At 48.2% G+C, this 19,339-nt stretch overlaps 1 protein-coding gene across 1 annotated transcript in view; it reads right to left on the reverse strand.

Annotated features, from left to right (window-relative positions):
* pkp4 (plakophilin 4) overlaps window positions 1-19,339 on the reverse strand; it is a 328,075-nt gene that overhangs the window by 12,616 nt on the left and 296,120 nt on the right. The window contains 2 exon segments of the mRNA XM_072474888.1: window positions 3,832-3,905; window positions 5,381-5,512. Coding sequence (XP_072330989.1) covers window positions 3,832-3,905; window positions 5,381-5,512 — 206 coding nt within the window.

The following is a 19,339-nucleotide window of genomic DNA, read 5'->3' on the forward strand; positions in this document are numbered from 1 at the left end:
ATACAACAAGATCTTTATTCCAGGGATTATTCATGTGAACCTCCTCTGGACCCTTTCCAAGGCCAGCACATCCTTGCTAGGATACAGGGCCCAAAACTGCTCACAATACTCCAAATGGGGTCTGACCAGAGCCTTATATAGCCTCAGAAATACATAACTGCTCTTGTATTCTAGCCCTCTCAACATGAATGCTAACATTGCATTTGCCTTCCTAACTGCAGACTGAACCTGCACATTAACCTTAAGAAAATCGTGAAAAGGACTCCCAAGTCCTTTGTGCTTCTGATTTCCTCAGCATTTCCCCATTTAGAAAATAATCCATGCCTCCATTTCTCCTTCCAAAGTGCATAACCTCACCTTTTTCATTGTATTCTATCTGCCACTTCTTTGCCCACTCTCTTAGCCTGTCCAAGACCTTCTGCAGCCCCCCTGCTTCCTCAATACTACCTGTCCCTCTACATATCTTTGTATTATCTGCAAACGTAACAACAGTGTCTTCAATTCCTTCTTCCAAATCATTAATGTATATTGTGAAAAGTTCTGTTCCCAGCACCGACCCCGAGGCACCGGTTGCTAGCCTAAAAAAGACCCCTTTATCCCCACTCTCTGCTTTCTGCCTGTCAGACAATCCTCTATCCGTGCCAGGATCTTACCCTTAACACCAAGGGCTCAAACAGTTTCCTATGCAGCATCTTGTCAAAGGTCTACTGGAAATCTAAATAAATAACGTCCATTGGTTCTCCTTTGTCTAACTTCCTTGTTACCTCCTCAAAGAACTCTAACAGATTAGTCAGACATGACCTCCCCTCGACGAAGCCATGCTAACTCAGTCCTATTTTATCATGCACTTCCAAGTGCTCCGCGATCTCATCTTTAATAATGGACTCTAAAATCTTGCCAATGACTGAAGTCAGTCTAAACGGCCTATAATTTCCCGTCTTCTGCCTCGCTCCCTTCTTAAATAGCGGTGTTACAGTAGCTACTTTACAGTCCTCTGGGACCCTCACTGCCTCCAGTGATTCCTGAAAGATCACCACCAATGCAGTCACAATCTCCTCAGCTATCTTCTTCAGAACCCTGGGGTGTAGTCCATCCGGTCCAGGTGATTTATCCACTTTCAGACCTTTCAGTTAGCCCAGAACCTTCTCCTTAGTGATGGCCACTACACTCACCTGCGCCCACTGATTCTCCTGGAGCTCTGGCATCCTACTGGTGTCTTCCCCGTGAAGACTGATGCAAAGTAATTATTCAGTTCCTCTGCCATTTCTTTGTTTCCTATTATTACTTCTCCAGCCTCATTTTCCAGTGGTTCAATGTCTATTTTTGCCTCTCTTACCTTTCATATATTAGGTCTCCTCTATTCCAAGGAAAACAACCCCAGTCTATCCAATCTCTCTTCCTAACTAATACTCTCCAGCTCAGGCATTTACTCATCCGAGTAAATCTCCCCTGCTATCACAACCCTCCTTAATGTAGATTCCAGAACTGCACACAATACCCTAGCTGTGGCCGAACCAATGTTTTACCCAGCATAACCTCCCTGCTCATAAACTCTATGCCTCGGCTAATAAAGGCAAGTATACCATATGCCTTCTTATCCACTGCATCCACTTGCTCTGCTACCTTAAGAGACCGCTGTACTTGCAAACTAAGGTCCCTGTGATCCTCGGTGCTTCCCCGGATCCTGCCATTCATCACTATTCCCTTGCTCTATTTGTCCTGTTTTGTTTAATTTTAATATACAATAAAGTTTTTTTAAAAAAAAGTGAAACCTTGTTATGTAATTCTATTGGTTAAAACAAAGTGCTTTGATTTCTCTTTCAATGTCGATGGATCATAACTGGATTGTAACAATCGTTATGCCACTCTGGGCAAGAGCGCAGTCAATTCCAGTCCCACATGCCCCGGAGAGAACACAACTGAATTAACCAATAATTCTTACTAAAATCCCTGAAAATCCTTGGACCTTGGCAGCCCAATAATTAGTCACCAGGTTTGTAAGTTGCAACACAATTACTGTTTATTTATAACCAGAATGAATATGAGATATACCATAAACACAGCTGCTTAATGTCGAGCTAATACCTGACTTCCGTTTATCTGCCTCATCCTCTACCTACATACACAAGACAGATAAACACAGAAGGGGTGGGGGGGGGGAGAGAGGTGGCCAAATAATAGGAATTAAGGTGAAACGTTAAGAGTCCTTGCTTCAGATAATGAGTCCTTTAGTGCACTTCCTTCACAGTATGCGTGTGGATTAAAGTCTCTGGAATACAGCATGTAGTGATCTTCTTTCGGCTTAGCAGGCAGTATATCTTACTCAGCTTTTCCAGGAGAGGGCTCTAGCTGCACATCAGCCTATTTTTGTGCTGAGAGAGAGACATCAGATTCTGGATTCCATTTGTACAGCCAGTTCTGCAGAATGAGGTGTTCTTACAAGTGGCCTTTTGGTGGGAATTAATTGGATATTCCTGGAGAGAGTTGGTTAGATTCGTCCATCCAGCTTGCAGAATTGAAAATGAAACTACAATGAAACCTCGTGGCTCTGAAAAACATTCCAGTGAGCTAATATACAATCACCACCTGTTACCAGGTAGGGCACAGCCTCCTGGGCCCATTCATTGGCCACTTGCCACAAGAGTCTTCACTGATGTCAGTCTAAAACAGAAGTCTTCCAGAATCTGTTTATTTGAATTAAAGGATGATACAGGCTGCTTCTTTGCCATAAAGATACAGGCTGAACTAAAGTCACAGCCCCATTACTCATCAGTGGATCAAAAAGGTAATAGCAAAAATAAACGGGGAAATAAGGGAATAAACAGGTAGGATCCTTACACAATATTAATACTGTGACTACAGCAGGCTGGAATTCTTCTGCAGCAAACTCACCTCCTGCCTATCCACCATCTTTCTCCAGGGCCTAAGTCAGAAGTGTGATGGAATATTCTCCACTTGCCTGGATGAGCACAGCTCCAACAATACTCAAGAAGCTGGATGTCATTCAGTACAATGCAGCGCACTTGATCAGCATCCCATCCAACATCAAAAACTCCCTCCAGCAAAGATGCACAGCAGCACGGCCCATTTACAAGATGCACTGCAGCAACTCACCAAGGCTTCTTCCACAGCTACGATCTCTACATCTGCACGGGAACACTACCACCTCCATGTTCTCTTCATACTGGACTTGGAACTACTATCACAATTGCTGGCTCAAAATTATGGAATTCCCTCCCTAACAGGAGTAAGCAGTGCCACTAAAGTAGATAAGGCACACAAGGAAAACCTGAATTTGTAACAACTGTATCAATTTGTAAAAGTTGCAGGAAGAGTTGTATTTGATTGTAGATGCCCAATATAAAATCAGGGACTAAACAACTGGCAATTTCAATTATTTTCATCCACCAGAGGAAAACAATGTTATGGAGAAAAAACAAAACTGAAATTAATGCACTTGTCAATTGGAAAACGAAGCTTGCATTCAAGATCTTGTCACAAATTCCTATATACCAAGTGTGATATTGTGTACTCAACTGATACTGTCCAGCAAATGTATTACTGACTGAAACCTCCTACTACATCAATATAATATTTAGATTTCTTGAAATTCTGAATACTAATTGTTTCTATTGATTAATTCATACCAAATACTGAGAACTGAAGCTGCATAATCTCATTTCATAAAACTCAACAGTTCTAGAAAAACAAGACCATAATTATTTGTCTCAGATTAACCCAAATTAAAAAGGTACAAAGTCAGTGTGCTCTCAAGATTTATGGAATGCTCAGGCCACCTTATATTTTCTCTTAGAAGTATTCAATACTTACATGAAGTCGTCTAGATTCCTCTCTTGCTGGTGAAGAATAGGAACCAATGTAAATAGGTGAAGGCTTACTGGAACCTACATAACAATATATTGTAATTAACATGGAAAAGAGATACATTGCACTTGCATTTACAATTACTCAGCTAAAGGAGTATGGGTTATAAAAATAAATCATGGGAAAGCACTAGAAAAGAAAAGATGAAATGCCATATTGAATTTCAAATAAGAATGTGTAATTTCAGATGTAAACAGTTCGGTAACTGTAATGGTAAACCTAATGACGACTGTAATGTTACACTTGAACTCTAATTAGGGCTGAAAGTTCAGCAGTGTTGCACATCAAAATTGGATAGTCAGAGGCTTTTCCCCAGGGTAGAGGGGTCAATTACTAGGGGGCATAGGTTTAAGGTGAGAGGGGCAAAGTTTAGAGTAGATGTACGAGGCAAGTTTTTTACGCAGAGGGTAGTGGGTGCCTGGAACTCACTACCGGAGGAGGTAGTGGAAGCAGGGACGATAGGGACATTTAAGGGGCATCTTGACAAATATATGAATAGGATGGGAATAGAAGGATACGGACCCAGGAAGTGTAGAAGATTGTAGTTTAGTCGGGCAGTATGGTCGGCACGGGCTTGGAGGGCCGAAGGGCCTGTTCCTGTGCTGTACATTTCTTTGTTCTTTGTTTACACTGAATAGAGAGTAAATCTGAATACAAAATGCTGGAGAAAATTGAAGTATGTAAGATTTTGTACACGTGATAAAGCCTAATAAAAGGTTTCCTGCCAGGTGCTGTCAAAATAAACACTCCAGTACAATATCACCTCTGCTCAAATTTTAATTCTCTGAACCATGAATGCCTCACCAAAAGATAGGTTTCAAAACAAAATTTACTTCATAGTGCTTGGTATTTTAAAGCCAGGTTTGTTGGAAAATCATTTTGCAAAACAAACAGAATAGAAATATCTACATTACAATGTTAGCATCAGTATGAAGTGGTTTTGGTTTGCACCAAAGCTAAAATCTGAAGTCTGGGAATGGGTCTCAGGTTGGCGACACACAATGGGGGCTGGTACTCTCCAATGTCCAGGACTATGTGCTGAAGGATGCACTAAAGCTTGGGGCAACTGCTGCAAAACCCCCATGAGCAAGTGACAGTGTAAGGCCACCCCGCATAATACATTGAATGGTTCAAACTCGTAAAACCCTTGGGTTGTATATTTGACGTAAAATGTATGTAGAGAGACACCTCAGAGTGCCACACGCTGTATTGAAAACATTTATGGAATGTCAAATTTGAACTGTCGTGCAATGTACTTATATACCTTTACAAATGTTAAATTTGGTTTTATCTATAATTTCAATTCACTCCAATGCTATCATGATATTGTAAGTACCTAATTTGTAGAAATAAATCCAAAACTGAAATTTGGATTTTTAATCAGTTTGCAGACCAAATGCGGACGGGAAAAGTTCTAATTGTTAAAAATGACACATTTAGTACTTCAAATAATACCTGACTTTATAAACAAAACTGTAATCACTCCATTCCTTACCTATAGTTAAATCTGTGTGTGTCATATTGTCTCGTTGGCTGTTGTAATATTGCATAGGTGTCTTTGTTTTCTCATAGTTAGAACGTTGTTCCTTGATTCCCAAGAGTGCTGGTGAAGAGGTTGTGCTAGCCACTGTGAACAAGATATTATATTCATACCAAATCAAAAACTAAAATTCAAGGAAAATCTTGCATTTACTCAGCACCTTTTAAAACCTCAAGACAATCAATGTTAAATTTTTATGTACGAAGTGTGGCAGCCGAATTGCTCACAGCAAAATTCCACAAACTGGAAATAATGATGACGAGATAACCCATTTAAAAAAAGTAAAAACATCTGTTGAGGGATAACTTTGACAAGATACTGTAGGGACTGGAAAAGATTCTGGAAATACTCTGGTCAGGCAGCTTCTGTGGAGAGTAGGTAGGGTTAATGCTTCATTTTACTTTGCGTTACAGATGAATAAAGATAGTGATAACAGATGGGAAGAAAACAAAAGGTCTGTGATTAAGGTGGAGGGCCCTCCACCATTTACTAGTCCCCTAGCCCAAATTATAGCCTGTTCACGATTGTTCTGACCTCCATCTTCCCCTCAGGAGGGCCTCTGATCCTCTGTTTATTCTGTGACAAGTGGACCAACAAGTTGCCACCCATCACAAATCTCTTCCTTCTGGCTGAAATTGGCAGCCCGGTGTCATATTTAAATGAGAATTAAGTTTGTTATCAAGCTAACTGATAATAATGCTGTCCATGCCATAAAATGTTTGCCCTTGGCAGCTGCGCGGGAGTGGGAAGCAGCTGTTTTTAGTGTTTAATGGGCAAGCTGGCGTGCTGTTCAGGCATTGTCTTTTGGCATTCGTGGGGTCACCCCACCCAAAAGTGGAACTCCCCTTCCTTTCTACTCACATCCTCTCTTAAACCCACCCCCCACACCTCTCCCTAACTTACCTAAAAGTTCCACCGTCTTCTGCAGTCCCAGCAATGGCCACTGACACCTTCCTGTCACTGCCGGGACTGATGAAGCTGTTGGCCAAATCGGATTGACTGGCAGTTCCAGAGGGCAGCTCTTCCTAGACAATGAGGGACAAGAGTCCCACTTGACCCTGTTTAGTCCGTCTTGCAGCACTTTATGGCTGTGGGCAAGTCAAAAGTAGAGCATGTCCAACCAGCCAATCTGGTTTTCCAGGGTGGTATGCCGTTTCCCTAGCCCCCTTCCCCTCTTCATGAATGGGAACAGTTTCTCTTTGTCTATTTCGTCCAAACTCCTCGTGATTTGAATATTTCTTTCACATCTCCCCATAGCATTGTTTTCTCCAAGGAAAACAGTCCTAACTTCTCCAATCTATCTTCATAACTGAAGTTCCCCTTCCCAGGAACCATTCTTGTCATTCTTTTCTGCACTCTCTCCAATATTTCCAAAAGTGCGGCACCCAGAACTGGAGACAATCAGATTAGTGTCTTATACAAGTTCATCATACCCTCCTTGCTCTTGTACTCTTGACGCCCTTTAAATAAAACCTACAATACTTTTTTAAAAAAAAATGTACTCTATTACAAATACTTTGTTTTATTAATCAATCTTAATAACCTGTCCTACCACTTCAATGACATAGGTACATATACATTCAAGTCCTTCTGTTCCTGCAACACCGTTAGAATCGTACCCTTACCCATTATTTTATGTCATCTCTCCACGTTCCTCCTACCAAAATAAATCACAAATGTTTCAGAATTGAACTTCATCTGTCAATGTCCGCCAATTTGACTAACTTGTCTATGTCCCTTTGAAATTCTATTCTATCCTCCTCATCATTCACAGCAGCTCCATGTTTCACATAACCTGCAAACTTTGAAATAATGCATCAAGGTATAGGTCAGTGTTTTTCAAACTTTATTTGCCCGGGTCCCACTTTTGCCAACTGGCGGACCTTCGGGACCTACACTGGCCGACGTTCGCGACCAATGCCGGCCGACCTCAGCGACACATCATTATTGCTTACCTTTAATGCGGCAGGTGAGCCTGCTTGGTCCTCATGATCTCACTTCCTCTGTCATTCAATGTTACATTTCTGCTAAGGATTTCAGTTGACGATATAAGTTCTCGCTGCATCTTTTGAAAATAATCAAGAGGTTTGTACTCGCCATGCTTAGTCTTCAAATGCCGCTGAAGATTTGAGGGTTTTGAACTTTAATTTACCAGTACTTCCCTGCATGTAACACACATGTTTGCATCCTGATTTGCATTGGCACAATTAAAGCATATCCCAAGAAATCATCTTTCTACTGCTTTGTTCCCGATTTCAGTTTCTTCTTAAACCAGCACGGTTTTGTCCTGCCCTGGACTCTCCTGAGAAGCTCACTCTAGCAGATTCAATTGTGAGATCCTGGCCTGTTGTATCTCTGGCCCTCGCTTCCTTAATGCAAAATAATTCATCTTCAGTTCTTCACACTTGATGGTTGCTGGCAGCTTCAAAACAAAGGAATCTCTCCTCCATAATTTTGCACCCAAAGCATGGATTTACAGGGCATGTGGCGTCAGTGTATGTGCGTGGGGTGTGACCTTCTCTCTGCCGCTGCTTCTGCCGTAAAGACTTGAATGTTCATATTTAAAGGCCGTTTGCAGCTGGCTTTGTAAAAAAATTTGGAATCTTTATTTCCAATACCTGATTTTTCCACGTAATGACTTTTTATTAATGAAAATTAAAACAATTTCAGTTGAACATGTGCATCCTTACATTTACACACCAACTTTGCTTTAAATATATTCCCATTTCTTTAGAGATGCAAACAAGTATAGAAAAAAATACAATCTTGTTTATCTTCCGGTGTTGACATATGCCAGCTGTATTCACTGGCGTCGTTTGATCAGTATTCCTCGCCATCAAACCTGGCTTGACTTCCCTCTCACTGTCCAGTAGCTGCATCCATCCCAGTCACAGACCACTTTCTGACCAGTACTTCACGTCGTGGGAGTGTAAGTGGATGTCGTGCAGGCCATTGAACAGCTTGAGCACGGAGCCGTAGGTCACATACTGCCGAATGATGGCGGGGGCGAGCCAAGCACTAGCACCAGAGCAGAGCTTCAAGCTGGGGCCACAATTGTTAGCATTGCATGCCCACGTGGACGTCCATTAGCCCCTGTCCCCACCCCTCCATGTGCACTTGGTGACCAGCACACAGCCCAGCCTCGCGCCGCCCCCTCAAAGCGGCTGGCATTGGTGAATTGGACATTCTGAATTCTGCCTCAGTGTACCTGAACAGGCGCCGGAATGTGGCAACTAGGGGCTTTTCACAGTAACTTCATTGTAGTGTTAATGTAAGCCTACTCGTGACAATAAAGATTATTCTAAAAGCCGGTTCCAGCCACTGGGGACTTCGTTCCGCAATTGGGAACGCCACAATCGATTGTTCAGCCAACCTCCTGACACCGGCCCGCGACCCGCGGGTGGGTTTTAAAATCCCTGGTCTAGGTCATTAATATACATCAGGAAAAGCAAGGGCCTGTTGGAGGGTATGGGGGATGTAATGTGAATCTTGGGGGAATTTGGCAATTTTTCAGGGTATAAATTGAACATGGGGGGGAAAAGCGAGATGTTCGCGATCCAGGCAAGAGGACAGGAGAAGTGACTGAGAGAGTTGCCGCTTAGAATGGTAGGGAAGAGCTTTCGATATTTGGGAATCCAGGTGGCCCGGGAATGGGAGGCACTGCACAAGTTAAACCTATCCTGGTTGGTAGAAATGGAAGGGGACTTTTAAGAGATGGGACATGCTCCTGCTATCACTAGCGGGGAGGGTACAGACCGTGAAAATGATGGTCCTCCCCAGATTTCTGTTTGTCTTTCAGTGCCTTCCCATGTTAATCCCAAAGGCCTTTTTCAAGCGGGTGAATATGATTATTTTGGGCTTTGTTTGGGCGGGTAAAACCCCGTGAGTGAAGAAAGTGTTGCTGGAGTGCAATCGGGGTGAGGGTGCGTTGGCGCTGCCGAACTTATGCAATTACTACTGGGCGGCTAATATAGCCATGATTAGGAAGTGGATAGTGGGGGAAGGGGAGGCATGGGAGCGGATGGAGGCGGCGTCATGCAAAGACACCAGTTTGGGAGCACTGATAACGGCACCTCTTCCGTTCTCGCCGGCCCGATACTCCACAAGTCCGGTGGTGGTGGCGGCTCTGAGAATTTGGAGGCAATGGAGGAGATATAAGAGAATGGAGGGAACATTGGTTTGGACCCCGATTTATAATAATCATAGCTTTGTACCGGGTAGGCTAGATGGTGGGTTCCGGAGTTGGCAAAGGACAGAAATTAGAAGGATGGGGGATCTATTTATAGATGGGAGCTTTCCCAGCTTGAAAGCCTTGGAGGATAAATTTGTATTGCCATCAGGGAATTGTCCTCCACCCCAAAGAAACTGGTCATCCGGGCTACTGTCCTGTGAACCCAGTGAAAAACCTTAAATTGGATAAGGCTGAGCCTGGCACATGTTGCGGTAGTATTGACCCTTCCTAATGTGTCTGCCCAGAGGCCCTCCTCTATCTCTCCTCCCAGCTCCTCCTGCCACTTTCGCTTCAGCTCCTTGATTTGCTTCTCCCCCAAAGCCATAAGCTCTCTATATATGTCCGAGATGTTTCCCTCCCCTGTCCATCCTCTAGAGACCACCCTATTCTGAATCCCCCTTAGCGGCAGGAGCGGGAAAGTTGGTACCTGTTTCCGCAAAAAGTCCCGTACCCCACTTCTGGCGGCGGCCATGACCTGCTAGGTCGCATGTTCACGGCAGCTCCCGCCAAGATCGGTATTTCGGGCCGCTGAACGGGTCGACGGTGGCATTTGGAAGTTGAGACCGGTGTGGGAACGGGCGCGGGAGAGATTCCCCCTGGGGCTGCATGGAGAGAGAGAGAACGAGGAGTGGGACCGGCAGATGTGCAAACACGGGGAAGGTAGAGAAGGTCCGGGAAGACAAAATGGCATCCGGAGAAGGTCGGGAGGTGTGGGCCCAGTGGGCCAAAGAACAACAAGAATTCTTAAAAAGCTGCTTTATGAGCTTAAAACAGAGATGTTGGCCTCTATGGAGAAGATTGTGGTGGCCCAGAAAGCGCAGGAGAAGAGAGATCAAGGAGGTGAGGAGGAAGGTGGTGGAGAATGAGGACGAGATCCTGGGCCTGGAGGTGAACGCTACATAAGAGATGGCAAGAGAGGCTAGATGACCTTGAGTACAGGTCTCGGAGCCATAATCTGCGGATCCTGGGCCTTCCCGAAGGAGCAGAGGGGGCGGATGCGAACACGTACGTGACCACGATGTTGGGAACGCTGATGGGCGTGGGGGCCTTCCCGCGGCCCTTGGAGCTGGATGGGGTGCACAGGGTCCTCGCCAGAAAGTAGAGGGTGAATGAGTCATTGAGGGCGATGGTGATACGGTTTCATCGTTTGACAGACCGGTAGCAAGTCCTGTTTAAACTAGTATGGCAGGGGGGTGGGCATGGGAGCAATAGGTCAGAAGGTGAGAGCATTGAGGGAGAACTAGGGAATAGGGACAGTGTGGCTCTGAGGCAGCGCAGACGGGGAGAAGTTGCTGAACACAGCGGGTCTGGTGGCCTGAAGTGCATATGTTTTAATGCAAGGAGCATTACGGGTAAGGCAGATGAACTTAGAGCTTGGATTACTACTTGGAACTATGATGTTGTTGCCATTACAGAGACCTGGTTGAGGGAAGGGCAGGATTGGCAGCTAAACGTTCCAGGATTTAGATGTTTCAGGCGGGATAGAGGGGGATGTAAAAGGGGAGGCGGAGTTGCGCTACTTGTTCAGGAGAGTATCACAGCTATACAGCGAGAGGACACCTCAGAGGGCAGTGAGGCTATATGGGTAGAGATCAGGAATAAGAAGGGTGCAGTCACAATGTTGGGGGTATACTACAGGCCTCCCAACAGCCAGCGGGAGATAGAGGAGCAGATAGGTAGACAGATTTTGGAAAAGAGTAAAAACAACAGGGTTGTGGTGATGGGAGACTTCAACTTCCCCAATATTGACTGGGACTCACTTAGTGCCAGGGGCTTAGACGGGGCAGAGTTTGTAAGGAGCATCCAGGAGGGCTTCTTAAAACAATATGTAAACAGTCCAACTAGGGAAGGGGCGGTACTGGACCTGGTATTGGGGAATGAGCCCGGCCAGGTGGTAGATGTTTCAGTAGGGGAGCATTTCGGTAACAGTGACCACAATTCAGTAAGTTTTAAAGTACTGGTGGACAAGGATAAGAGTGGTCCGAGGATGAATGTGCTAAATTGGGGGAAGGCTAATTATAACAATATTAGGCGGGAACTGAAGAACATAGATTGGGGGCGGATGTTTGAGGGCAAATCAACATCTGACATGTGGGAGGCTTTCAAGTGTCAGTTGAAAGGAATACAGGACAGGCATGTTCCTGTGAGGAAGAAAGATAAATACGGCAATTTTCGGGAACCTTGGATGACGAGTGATATTGTAGGCCTCGTCAAAAAGAAAAAGGAGGCATTTGTCAGGGCTAAAAGGCTGGGAACAGACGAAGCCTGTGTGGCATATAAGGAAAGTAGGAAGGAACTTAAGCAAGGAGTCAGGAGGGCTAGAAGGGGTCATGAAAAGGCATTGGCAAATAGGGTTAAGGAAAATCCCAAGGCTTTTTACACTTACATAAAAAGTAAGAGGGTAGCCAGGGAAAGGGTTGGCCCACTGAAGGATAGGCAAGGGAATCTATGTGTGGAGCCAGAGGAAATGGGCGAGGTACTAAATGAATACTTTGCATCAGTATTCACCAAAGAGAAGGAATTGGTAGATGTTGAGTCTGGAGAAGGGGGTGTAGATAGCCTGGGTCACATTGTGATCCAAAAAGACGAGGTGTTGGGTGTCTTAAAAAATATTAAGGTAGATAAGTCCCCAGGGCCGGATGGGATCTACCCCAGAATACTGAAGGAGGCTGGAGAGGAAATTGCTGAGGCCTTGACAGAAATCTTTGGATCCTCGCTGTCTTCAGGGGATGTCCCGGAGGACTGGAGAATAGCCAATGTTGTTCCTCTGTTTAAGAAGGGTGGCAGGGATAATCCCGGGAACTACAGGCCGGTGAGCCTTACTTCAGTGGTAGGGAAATTACTGGAGAGAATTCTTCGAGACAGGATCTACTCCCATTTGGAAGCAAATGGACGTATTAGTGAGAGGCAGCACGGTTTTGTGAAGGGGAGGTCGTGTCTCACTAACTTGATAGAGTTTTTCGAGGAGGTCACTAAGATGATTGATGCAGGTAGGGCAGTAGATGTTGTCTATATGGACTTCAGTAAGGCCTTTGACAAGGTCCCTCATGGTAGACTAGTACAAAAGGTGAAGTCACACGGGATCAGGGGTGAACTGGCAAGGTGGATACAGAACTGGCTAGGCCATAGAAGGCAGAGGGTAGCAATGGAGGGATGCTTTTCTAATTGGAGGGCTGTGACCAGTGGTGTTCCACAGGGATCAGTGCTGGGACCTTTGCTCTTTGTAGTATATATAAATGATTTGGAGGAAAATGTAACTGGTCTGATTAGTAAGTTTGCAGACGACACAAAGGTTGGTGGAATTGCGGATAGCGATGAGGACTGTCTGAGGATACAGCAGGATTTAGATTGTCTGGAGACTTGGGCGGAGAGATGGCAGATGGAGTTTAACCTGGACAAATGTGAGGTAATGCATTTTGGAAGGGCTAATGCAGGTAGGGAATATACAGTGAATGGTAGAACCCTCAAGAGTATTGAAAGTCAAAGAGATCTAGGAGTACAGGTCCACAGATCACTGAAAGGGGCTACACAGGTGGAGAAGGTAGTCAAGAAGGCATACGGCATGCTTGCCTTCATTGGCCGGGGCATTGAGTATAAGAATTGGCAAGTCATGTTGCAGCTGTATAGAACCTTAGTTAGGCCACACTTGGAGTATAGTGTTCAATTCTGGTCGCCACACTACCAGAAGGATGTGGAGGCTTTAGAGAGGGTGCAGAAGAGATTTACCAGAATGTTGCCTGGTATGGAGGGCATAAGCTATGAGGAGCGATTGAATAAACTCGGTTTGTTCTCACTGGAACGAAGGAGGTTGAGGGGCGACCTGATAGAGGTATACAAAATTATGAGGGGCATAGACAGAGTGGATAGTCAGAGGCTTTTCCCCAGGGTAGAGGGGTCAATTACTAGGGGGCATAGGTTTAAGGTGAGAGGGGCAAGGTTTAGAGTAGATGTACGAGGCAAGTTTTTTACGCAGAGGGTAGTGGGTGCCTGGAACTCACTACCGGAGGTGGTAGTGGAGGCAGGGACGATAGGGACATTTAAGGGGCATCTTGACAAATATATGAATAGGATGGGAATAGAAGGATACGGACCCAGGAAGTGTAGAAGATTGTAGTTTAGTCGGGCAGTATGGTCGGCACGGGCTTGGAGGGCCGAAGGGCCTGTTCCTGTGCTGTACATTTCTTTGTTCTTTGTTTGTTCTTTGGGCGAAGAAAGAGCGGAGCAGTAAGTGGGAGAATGGCGAGATCCGCATCTACCAGGACTTGGGAGCTGAGTTGGCGAGGAGGCGTGCGGGGTTCAACCGGGCTAAGGCGGTCCTCCACAGCAAAGGGGTGAAGTTTGGGCTCCTCCATCCGGCGAGACTCTGGATAACATACCAGGACAGGCGCCATTGGCGTGGTCGTTCATCAGGCACGAGAAGCTGGACCTGAACTAAGGGACAGTTGTATGGAGGTGAAATGTGCGGGTGGGGGTGGACCGGGGTAAGATGGCGGGTAAAGCATAAGGTTATTTGCTTGTCTGCTCTAGTTTGGTTGGTGGTTTTGTTTTTCAGGGGTTTAGTTTAGGGGACGGGTTGTCCGGTGCACGGGAAGGTCCCGGTTGTGCTTGCCCCTCTACCCTGTGTGTGTGTGTATGTGTGGGGGGGGGGTCGGGTGGCCCGAAGGAGGCAACATGTTTAGGGTCGGCATATAGGGGCGGGAGCGGCCGGGGTCAGCATGGGTGTGCTGACTCACGGAAGTATAGTGGGGGTAAATCAGAGCTAAGCGGATGCTTGGCAGAGGGGGTGGGGGGATTGGGGGAAGGGGTGCTGCTGTGCTGACTGAAGGGGAGCCAGGTGAGGGGAATGGATGGAGAGTCGGGTTGGGGGGCCGCCGAGGGGAGGGCTGGAATCGGGAGCACATGGCTGGCCGAAAAAGGGAGATGGTTAGTCGGCAGGATGGGGGGGGGGGGGGGGGCCAAACCCCCGACCAGGCGGATCACGTGGAACGTGAGGGGCCTGAACGGGCCGGTCAAGAGGTCCCGCGTGTTCTCGCATTTAAAGGGGTTGAAGGCGGACGTGGCCATGTTGCAAGAGACGCACTTAAAGCTCGCGGACCAGCTCGAGGCTAAGGAAAGGATGGGTGGGACAGGTGTTTCACTCGGGGTTAGACTCAAAGACCAGAGGGGTGGCAATTTTGGTTCGTAAAGGAGTGGCATTTGAGGTGGGGAGTATTGTGGTGGAGAAGGGGGGGGCAGGTACATAATGGTGAGTGGCAAGCTGCAGGGGCCCGGGTGGTGCTAGTGAATGTGTATGCCCAAACTGGGACGATGCGGACTTCATGAGGCACGTGTTGGGTAGGATCCCGGGCTTGGTGTCAAGTAACCTGATTATGGGAGGGGACTTGAATACGGTCTTGGACCCGATTTTGGACCGTTCCACGTCCAGGTCGGGAAAGAGACCGGCGCGGCCAGGGCCCTGTGGGAATTCATGGGCCAGATGGGGGGTGTGGACCCGTGGAGGTTTGCGCGGTCAAGGGCGAAAGAGTTTTCCTTTTTTTCCCCCAAGTCCATAAAGTCTATTCGCAGATAGACTTCTTTGTGCTGAGTAGGGCGCTGATCCAGAGGGTGGAGGGGGTTAAATACTTGGCCATTGCGGTCTCGGACCATGCCCCGCAGTGGGTGGACCTGCGGCTGGGGGTGGAGGGGGTCAGCGCCCTCTCTGGAGACTGGATGTGGGGCTGCTGGCGGATGGGGAGGTGTGTGGGCGGATAGGGAGGAGCATTGAGAACTATGTGGGAGCGGATGACACAGGGGATGTAACGGTGGCAGTGGTGTAGGAGGCTTTGAAGGCGGTCGTTAGGGGAGAGTTAATCTCCATCAGGTCCACAGAGAGAAGGAGAGGGCGGAGAGGGAGAGGCTGGTGGGAGAGATACTCCGGGTAGACAGGAGATACGCGGAGGCCCCAAGGGGGGGGGGGGGGGGGTTGCTGAATGAACGCCGGAAACCTCAGGCGGAGTTCGACTTGCTGACCACGGGGAAGGCGTAGGCGCAGTTAAGGAAAGTGAAAGGGGCAGTCTACGAGTATGGGGAGAAGGCGAGTAGGATGCTGGCGCACCAGCTGCGCAAGAGGGAGGCAGCTTAGCGAGATTGGGGGAGTGCGAGATAAGAGGGCAACATGGTGCTGAGCCCAGAGAGGGTCAATGAAGTCTTCAGGGAGTTCTACGTGAAGTTATACGAGTCGGAACCCCCTGGGGAGGGGGAAGGGATGAGGCAGTTTATGGACTGGTTGAGGTTCCCGAGGGTAGAAGTGGAGCAGGTGGAGGGATTGGGGGTCCCAATTGAGTTGGAGGAGGTAGTCAGGGGGCTGGCAAGCATGCAGTCGGGCAAGACCCTGGGCCCGGACGGCTTCCCTGTAGAATTTTATAAGTAGTTCTCGGAGCTACTGAGCCCGCTCCTGCTAAGAACCTTCAATGAGGCAAACGACAGGGGGACCCTCTCTCCGACGATGTCGCAGGCATTGATTTCGCTTATCTTGAAGAAGGAGAAGGATCCGCTGCAGTGTGGGTCCTACAGGCCGATATCGCTCCTGAATGTGACGCCAAACTGTTGGCAAAAATTCTGGCAACCAGAATAGAGGACTCTGTCCCAGGTGTGATTGGGGAGGACCAGACGGGTTTCGTTAAGGGCAGGCAGCTGAACACGAATGTGAGGAGGCTCCTGAAAATTATGATGCCCTCGGAGGGGGGGGGGGGGGGGGGGGGGGGGGTGTCCCCTGTCCCCGTTGCTGTTTGCCCTGGCAATTGAACCATTGCCACTGCGCTCAGGACTTCAACGGATTGGAGGGGGCTGGTGCGGGAGGGGGGGGGGGGGGGGGGGGGGGACACCGGGTCTCCCTCTACGCGGATGACCTGTTTTTGTACATTTCGGACCCGCTAGAGAGGATGGGGGAGGTCATGCGGATCCTGAGGGACTTTGGGAGCTTCTCGGGGTATAAATTGAACGTGGGGAAGAGCGAGCTGCTCGTGGTCCACGCTAGGGGCCAGGAGGAGAGACTGAGGGAGCTCCCGCACAAGATAGTGGAGAGGAGACTTGGTACTTGGGGATACAAGTGGCCAGGGAACTGGGATGCCCTACACAGGCTCAACTTAACCCGGCTCGTGGAGCAGATGGAGGGAGAGTTTAAAAGGTGGGATATGCTCCTGCTTTCTCTGGCAGGACGGGTGCAGACTGTGAAGATGACGGTTCTCCCCAGGTTCCTCTTCGTATTTCAGTGCCTCCCCATTTTCATCCCCAAGTCCTTTTTTAAGCGGGTAAGCGGGCGAATAGGAATGTTACCGGATTTGTGTGGGCGAATAAAACCCCGCGAGTTAAAAGGGCATTCTTGGGGTTGGGGGGGGGGGGGGGGAAAGAGAGAGAGAGGAGAGAGAGAGAGAGAGAGAGAGAGAGAGAGAGAGAGAGAGAGAGAGAGAGGAGAGAGAGAGAGAGAGAGAGAGAGAGAGAGTGTGTGTGTGTGTGTGTGTGTGAGAGGAGAGAGAGAGAGAGAGAGAGAGAGAGAGAGAGGAGAGAGAGAGAGAGAGAGAGAGAGAGAGAGAGAGAGGAGAGGAGAGAGAGAGAGTGTGTGTGTGTGTGTGTGTGTGAGAGAGAGAGAGAGAGAGAGGAGCGAGAGCGAGGAGCGAGGGGGAGAGAGCGAGGGGAGAGAGAGAGGGAGAGAGAGAGAGAGAACTGGCTCTGCTGAACTTCTGCAGCTATTATTGGGCGGCTAATGTGGCCATGATTAGGAAGTGGATGATGGGAGGGAGGGGCGGCATGGAGGTGGCGTCATGCAAAGGCACCAGCCTTCCTGCACTGTAAATTCTATGATAGGGGCACTAGTCACGGCTCCGCTGCGGTTCTCACGGGCGCGATACACCACAAGTACGGTGGTGGCGGCGGCACTGAGGGATTGGGGGCACTGGAGGAGACACAGGCAGGAGGAGGGGGGGCCTCTGTGTGGACCCCGATACGGAATAACCATAGACTTGCTCCAGGTAGGATGGATGGGGGGTTCCAAGGCTGGTATAGGGCAGGTATTAAGAGGATGGGGGATCTGTTTATAGACGGGGTTTTCCCCAGCATGCAGGCGCTGGAGGAGAAGTTCGGCCTGCCCCCGGGGAATGCGGGGTACCTCCAGGTTCAGGACTTTCTTAGAAAACAGGTGGGGACATTCCCGCCGCTGCCCCGCGTAGGAACCAGGACAGGGTGGTGTCTGGCATCTGGGTAGGGGAGGGGAAGGTGTCGGACATATATCAGGAGCTGCAGGAGGTGGAGAAAGCCTCAGTGGAGGAGTTGAAGGGCAAGTGGGAGGAGGAGCTGGGTGAGGAGCTGGATGAGGGCCTGTGGGCCGACGCCCTGGGCAGGGTGAACTCCTCATCATGTGCCAGGTTCAGCTTAATTCAGTTTAAGGTGGTGCATCGGGTGCATATAACGGCAGCAAGAATGAGTAGGCTTTTTGGGGTGGAGGACAGGTGCCCGAGGTGTGCAGGGCGTCCGGCGAACCATGCCCATATGTTTTGGGCATGCCTGGCACTGAAAGAATTCTGGCAGGGGTTTGCGAGGGTGATGTCTAGGATTTTGGACACTCGGGTGAAGGCGAGTCCAACAGTAGCGATATTTGGGGTGTCGGAGGATCCGGGAGTGCAGGAAGTGAAAGAGGCCGAGGTACTGGCCTTTGCCTCCCTGGTAGCCCTGAGACAGATCTTGTTAATGTGGAGGGACTCGAAACCCCCGGGTGTGGAGACCTGGGTTAGCGATATGGCGGGGTTCCTCAGCCTGGAGCGAATAAAGTTCGCCTTGAGAGGGTCCTTGATGGGGTTCTCCCCGGCAGTGGAAACCTTTCCTTGACTTTCTAGGGGAGCAGTAATTGTCAGCAGCAGCGGCATCCTGGTTTGGGGGGGACGGGGACTGTTGATATAGTGTAAGTTTTATAGGAAGACAACACCAACCTTGTTTTGTTTAATAATTCTTGTTTATTTTTATTTTCATTATTATATTTGTACTTCTATCTTTGTTATGTAAAAACGTTGTTTGGAAAAGCTTTAATAAAACATTTATTAAAAAAAAAATCCCGTACCTTGTAAATATTGGAATTCATTTCCCCAGCCAATGCACACTTCTCCTCCAGTGCCCTCATACTCGGGAAGCTACCTGCCAAGAACAAGTTCCCCATCAGCCTGCAGGTAAGGGGACTGGCTGGTGACTGGTAAGTAGTTTTTCTTTTATTTTCCCTCAGGTGTTATCGTGCGGGGCGCAGAGGTTGCTGAGTGAGTGCTTGCTGAGAAGGGGAGTGAATAACAGGTAGGCTCTTTCTTTCTTTTTCTATCTCGAGGGGATGGCAGGGAAGGTAGTGCAATGTTCCTCCAGCAGAATGTTGGAGGTGAGGGACGCCGGTCAGTGTTCCTGCTGATTTCATGCACCCATCTCCAGGTCCTCAGAAACCGCATTAGGGAACTAGAGCTGATGAACTTTGGATCATTCGGGAGGCAGAGGTGGTCAAAGAGAGAAGCTTCAGGGATGTAGTTACTCCGAAGAATATGCCCTGTGGTCGTTCCCCATAGTAACAAGTATACCGCTTTGCATACTGTTTGGGGGGGGGGGGGGGGGGGGGGGACTTACCAGGGGCAAGCCATGGGGTACAGGTCTCTGGCACAGAGTCTGTCCCTGTTGCT

Source organism: Scyliorhinus torazame, chromosome 2, assembly GCF_047496885.1.
Source record: "Scyliorhinus torazame isolate Kashiwa2021f chromosome 2, sScyTor2.1, whole genome shotgun sequence".
Taxonomy (NCBI): Eukaryota; Metazoa; Chordata; class Chondrichthyes; order Carcharhiniformes; family Scyliorhinidae; genus Scyliorhinus; species Scyliorhinus torazame.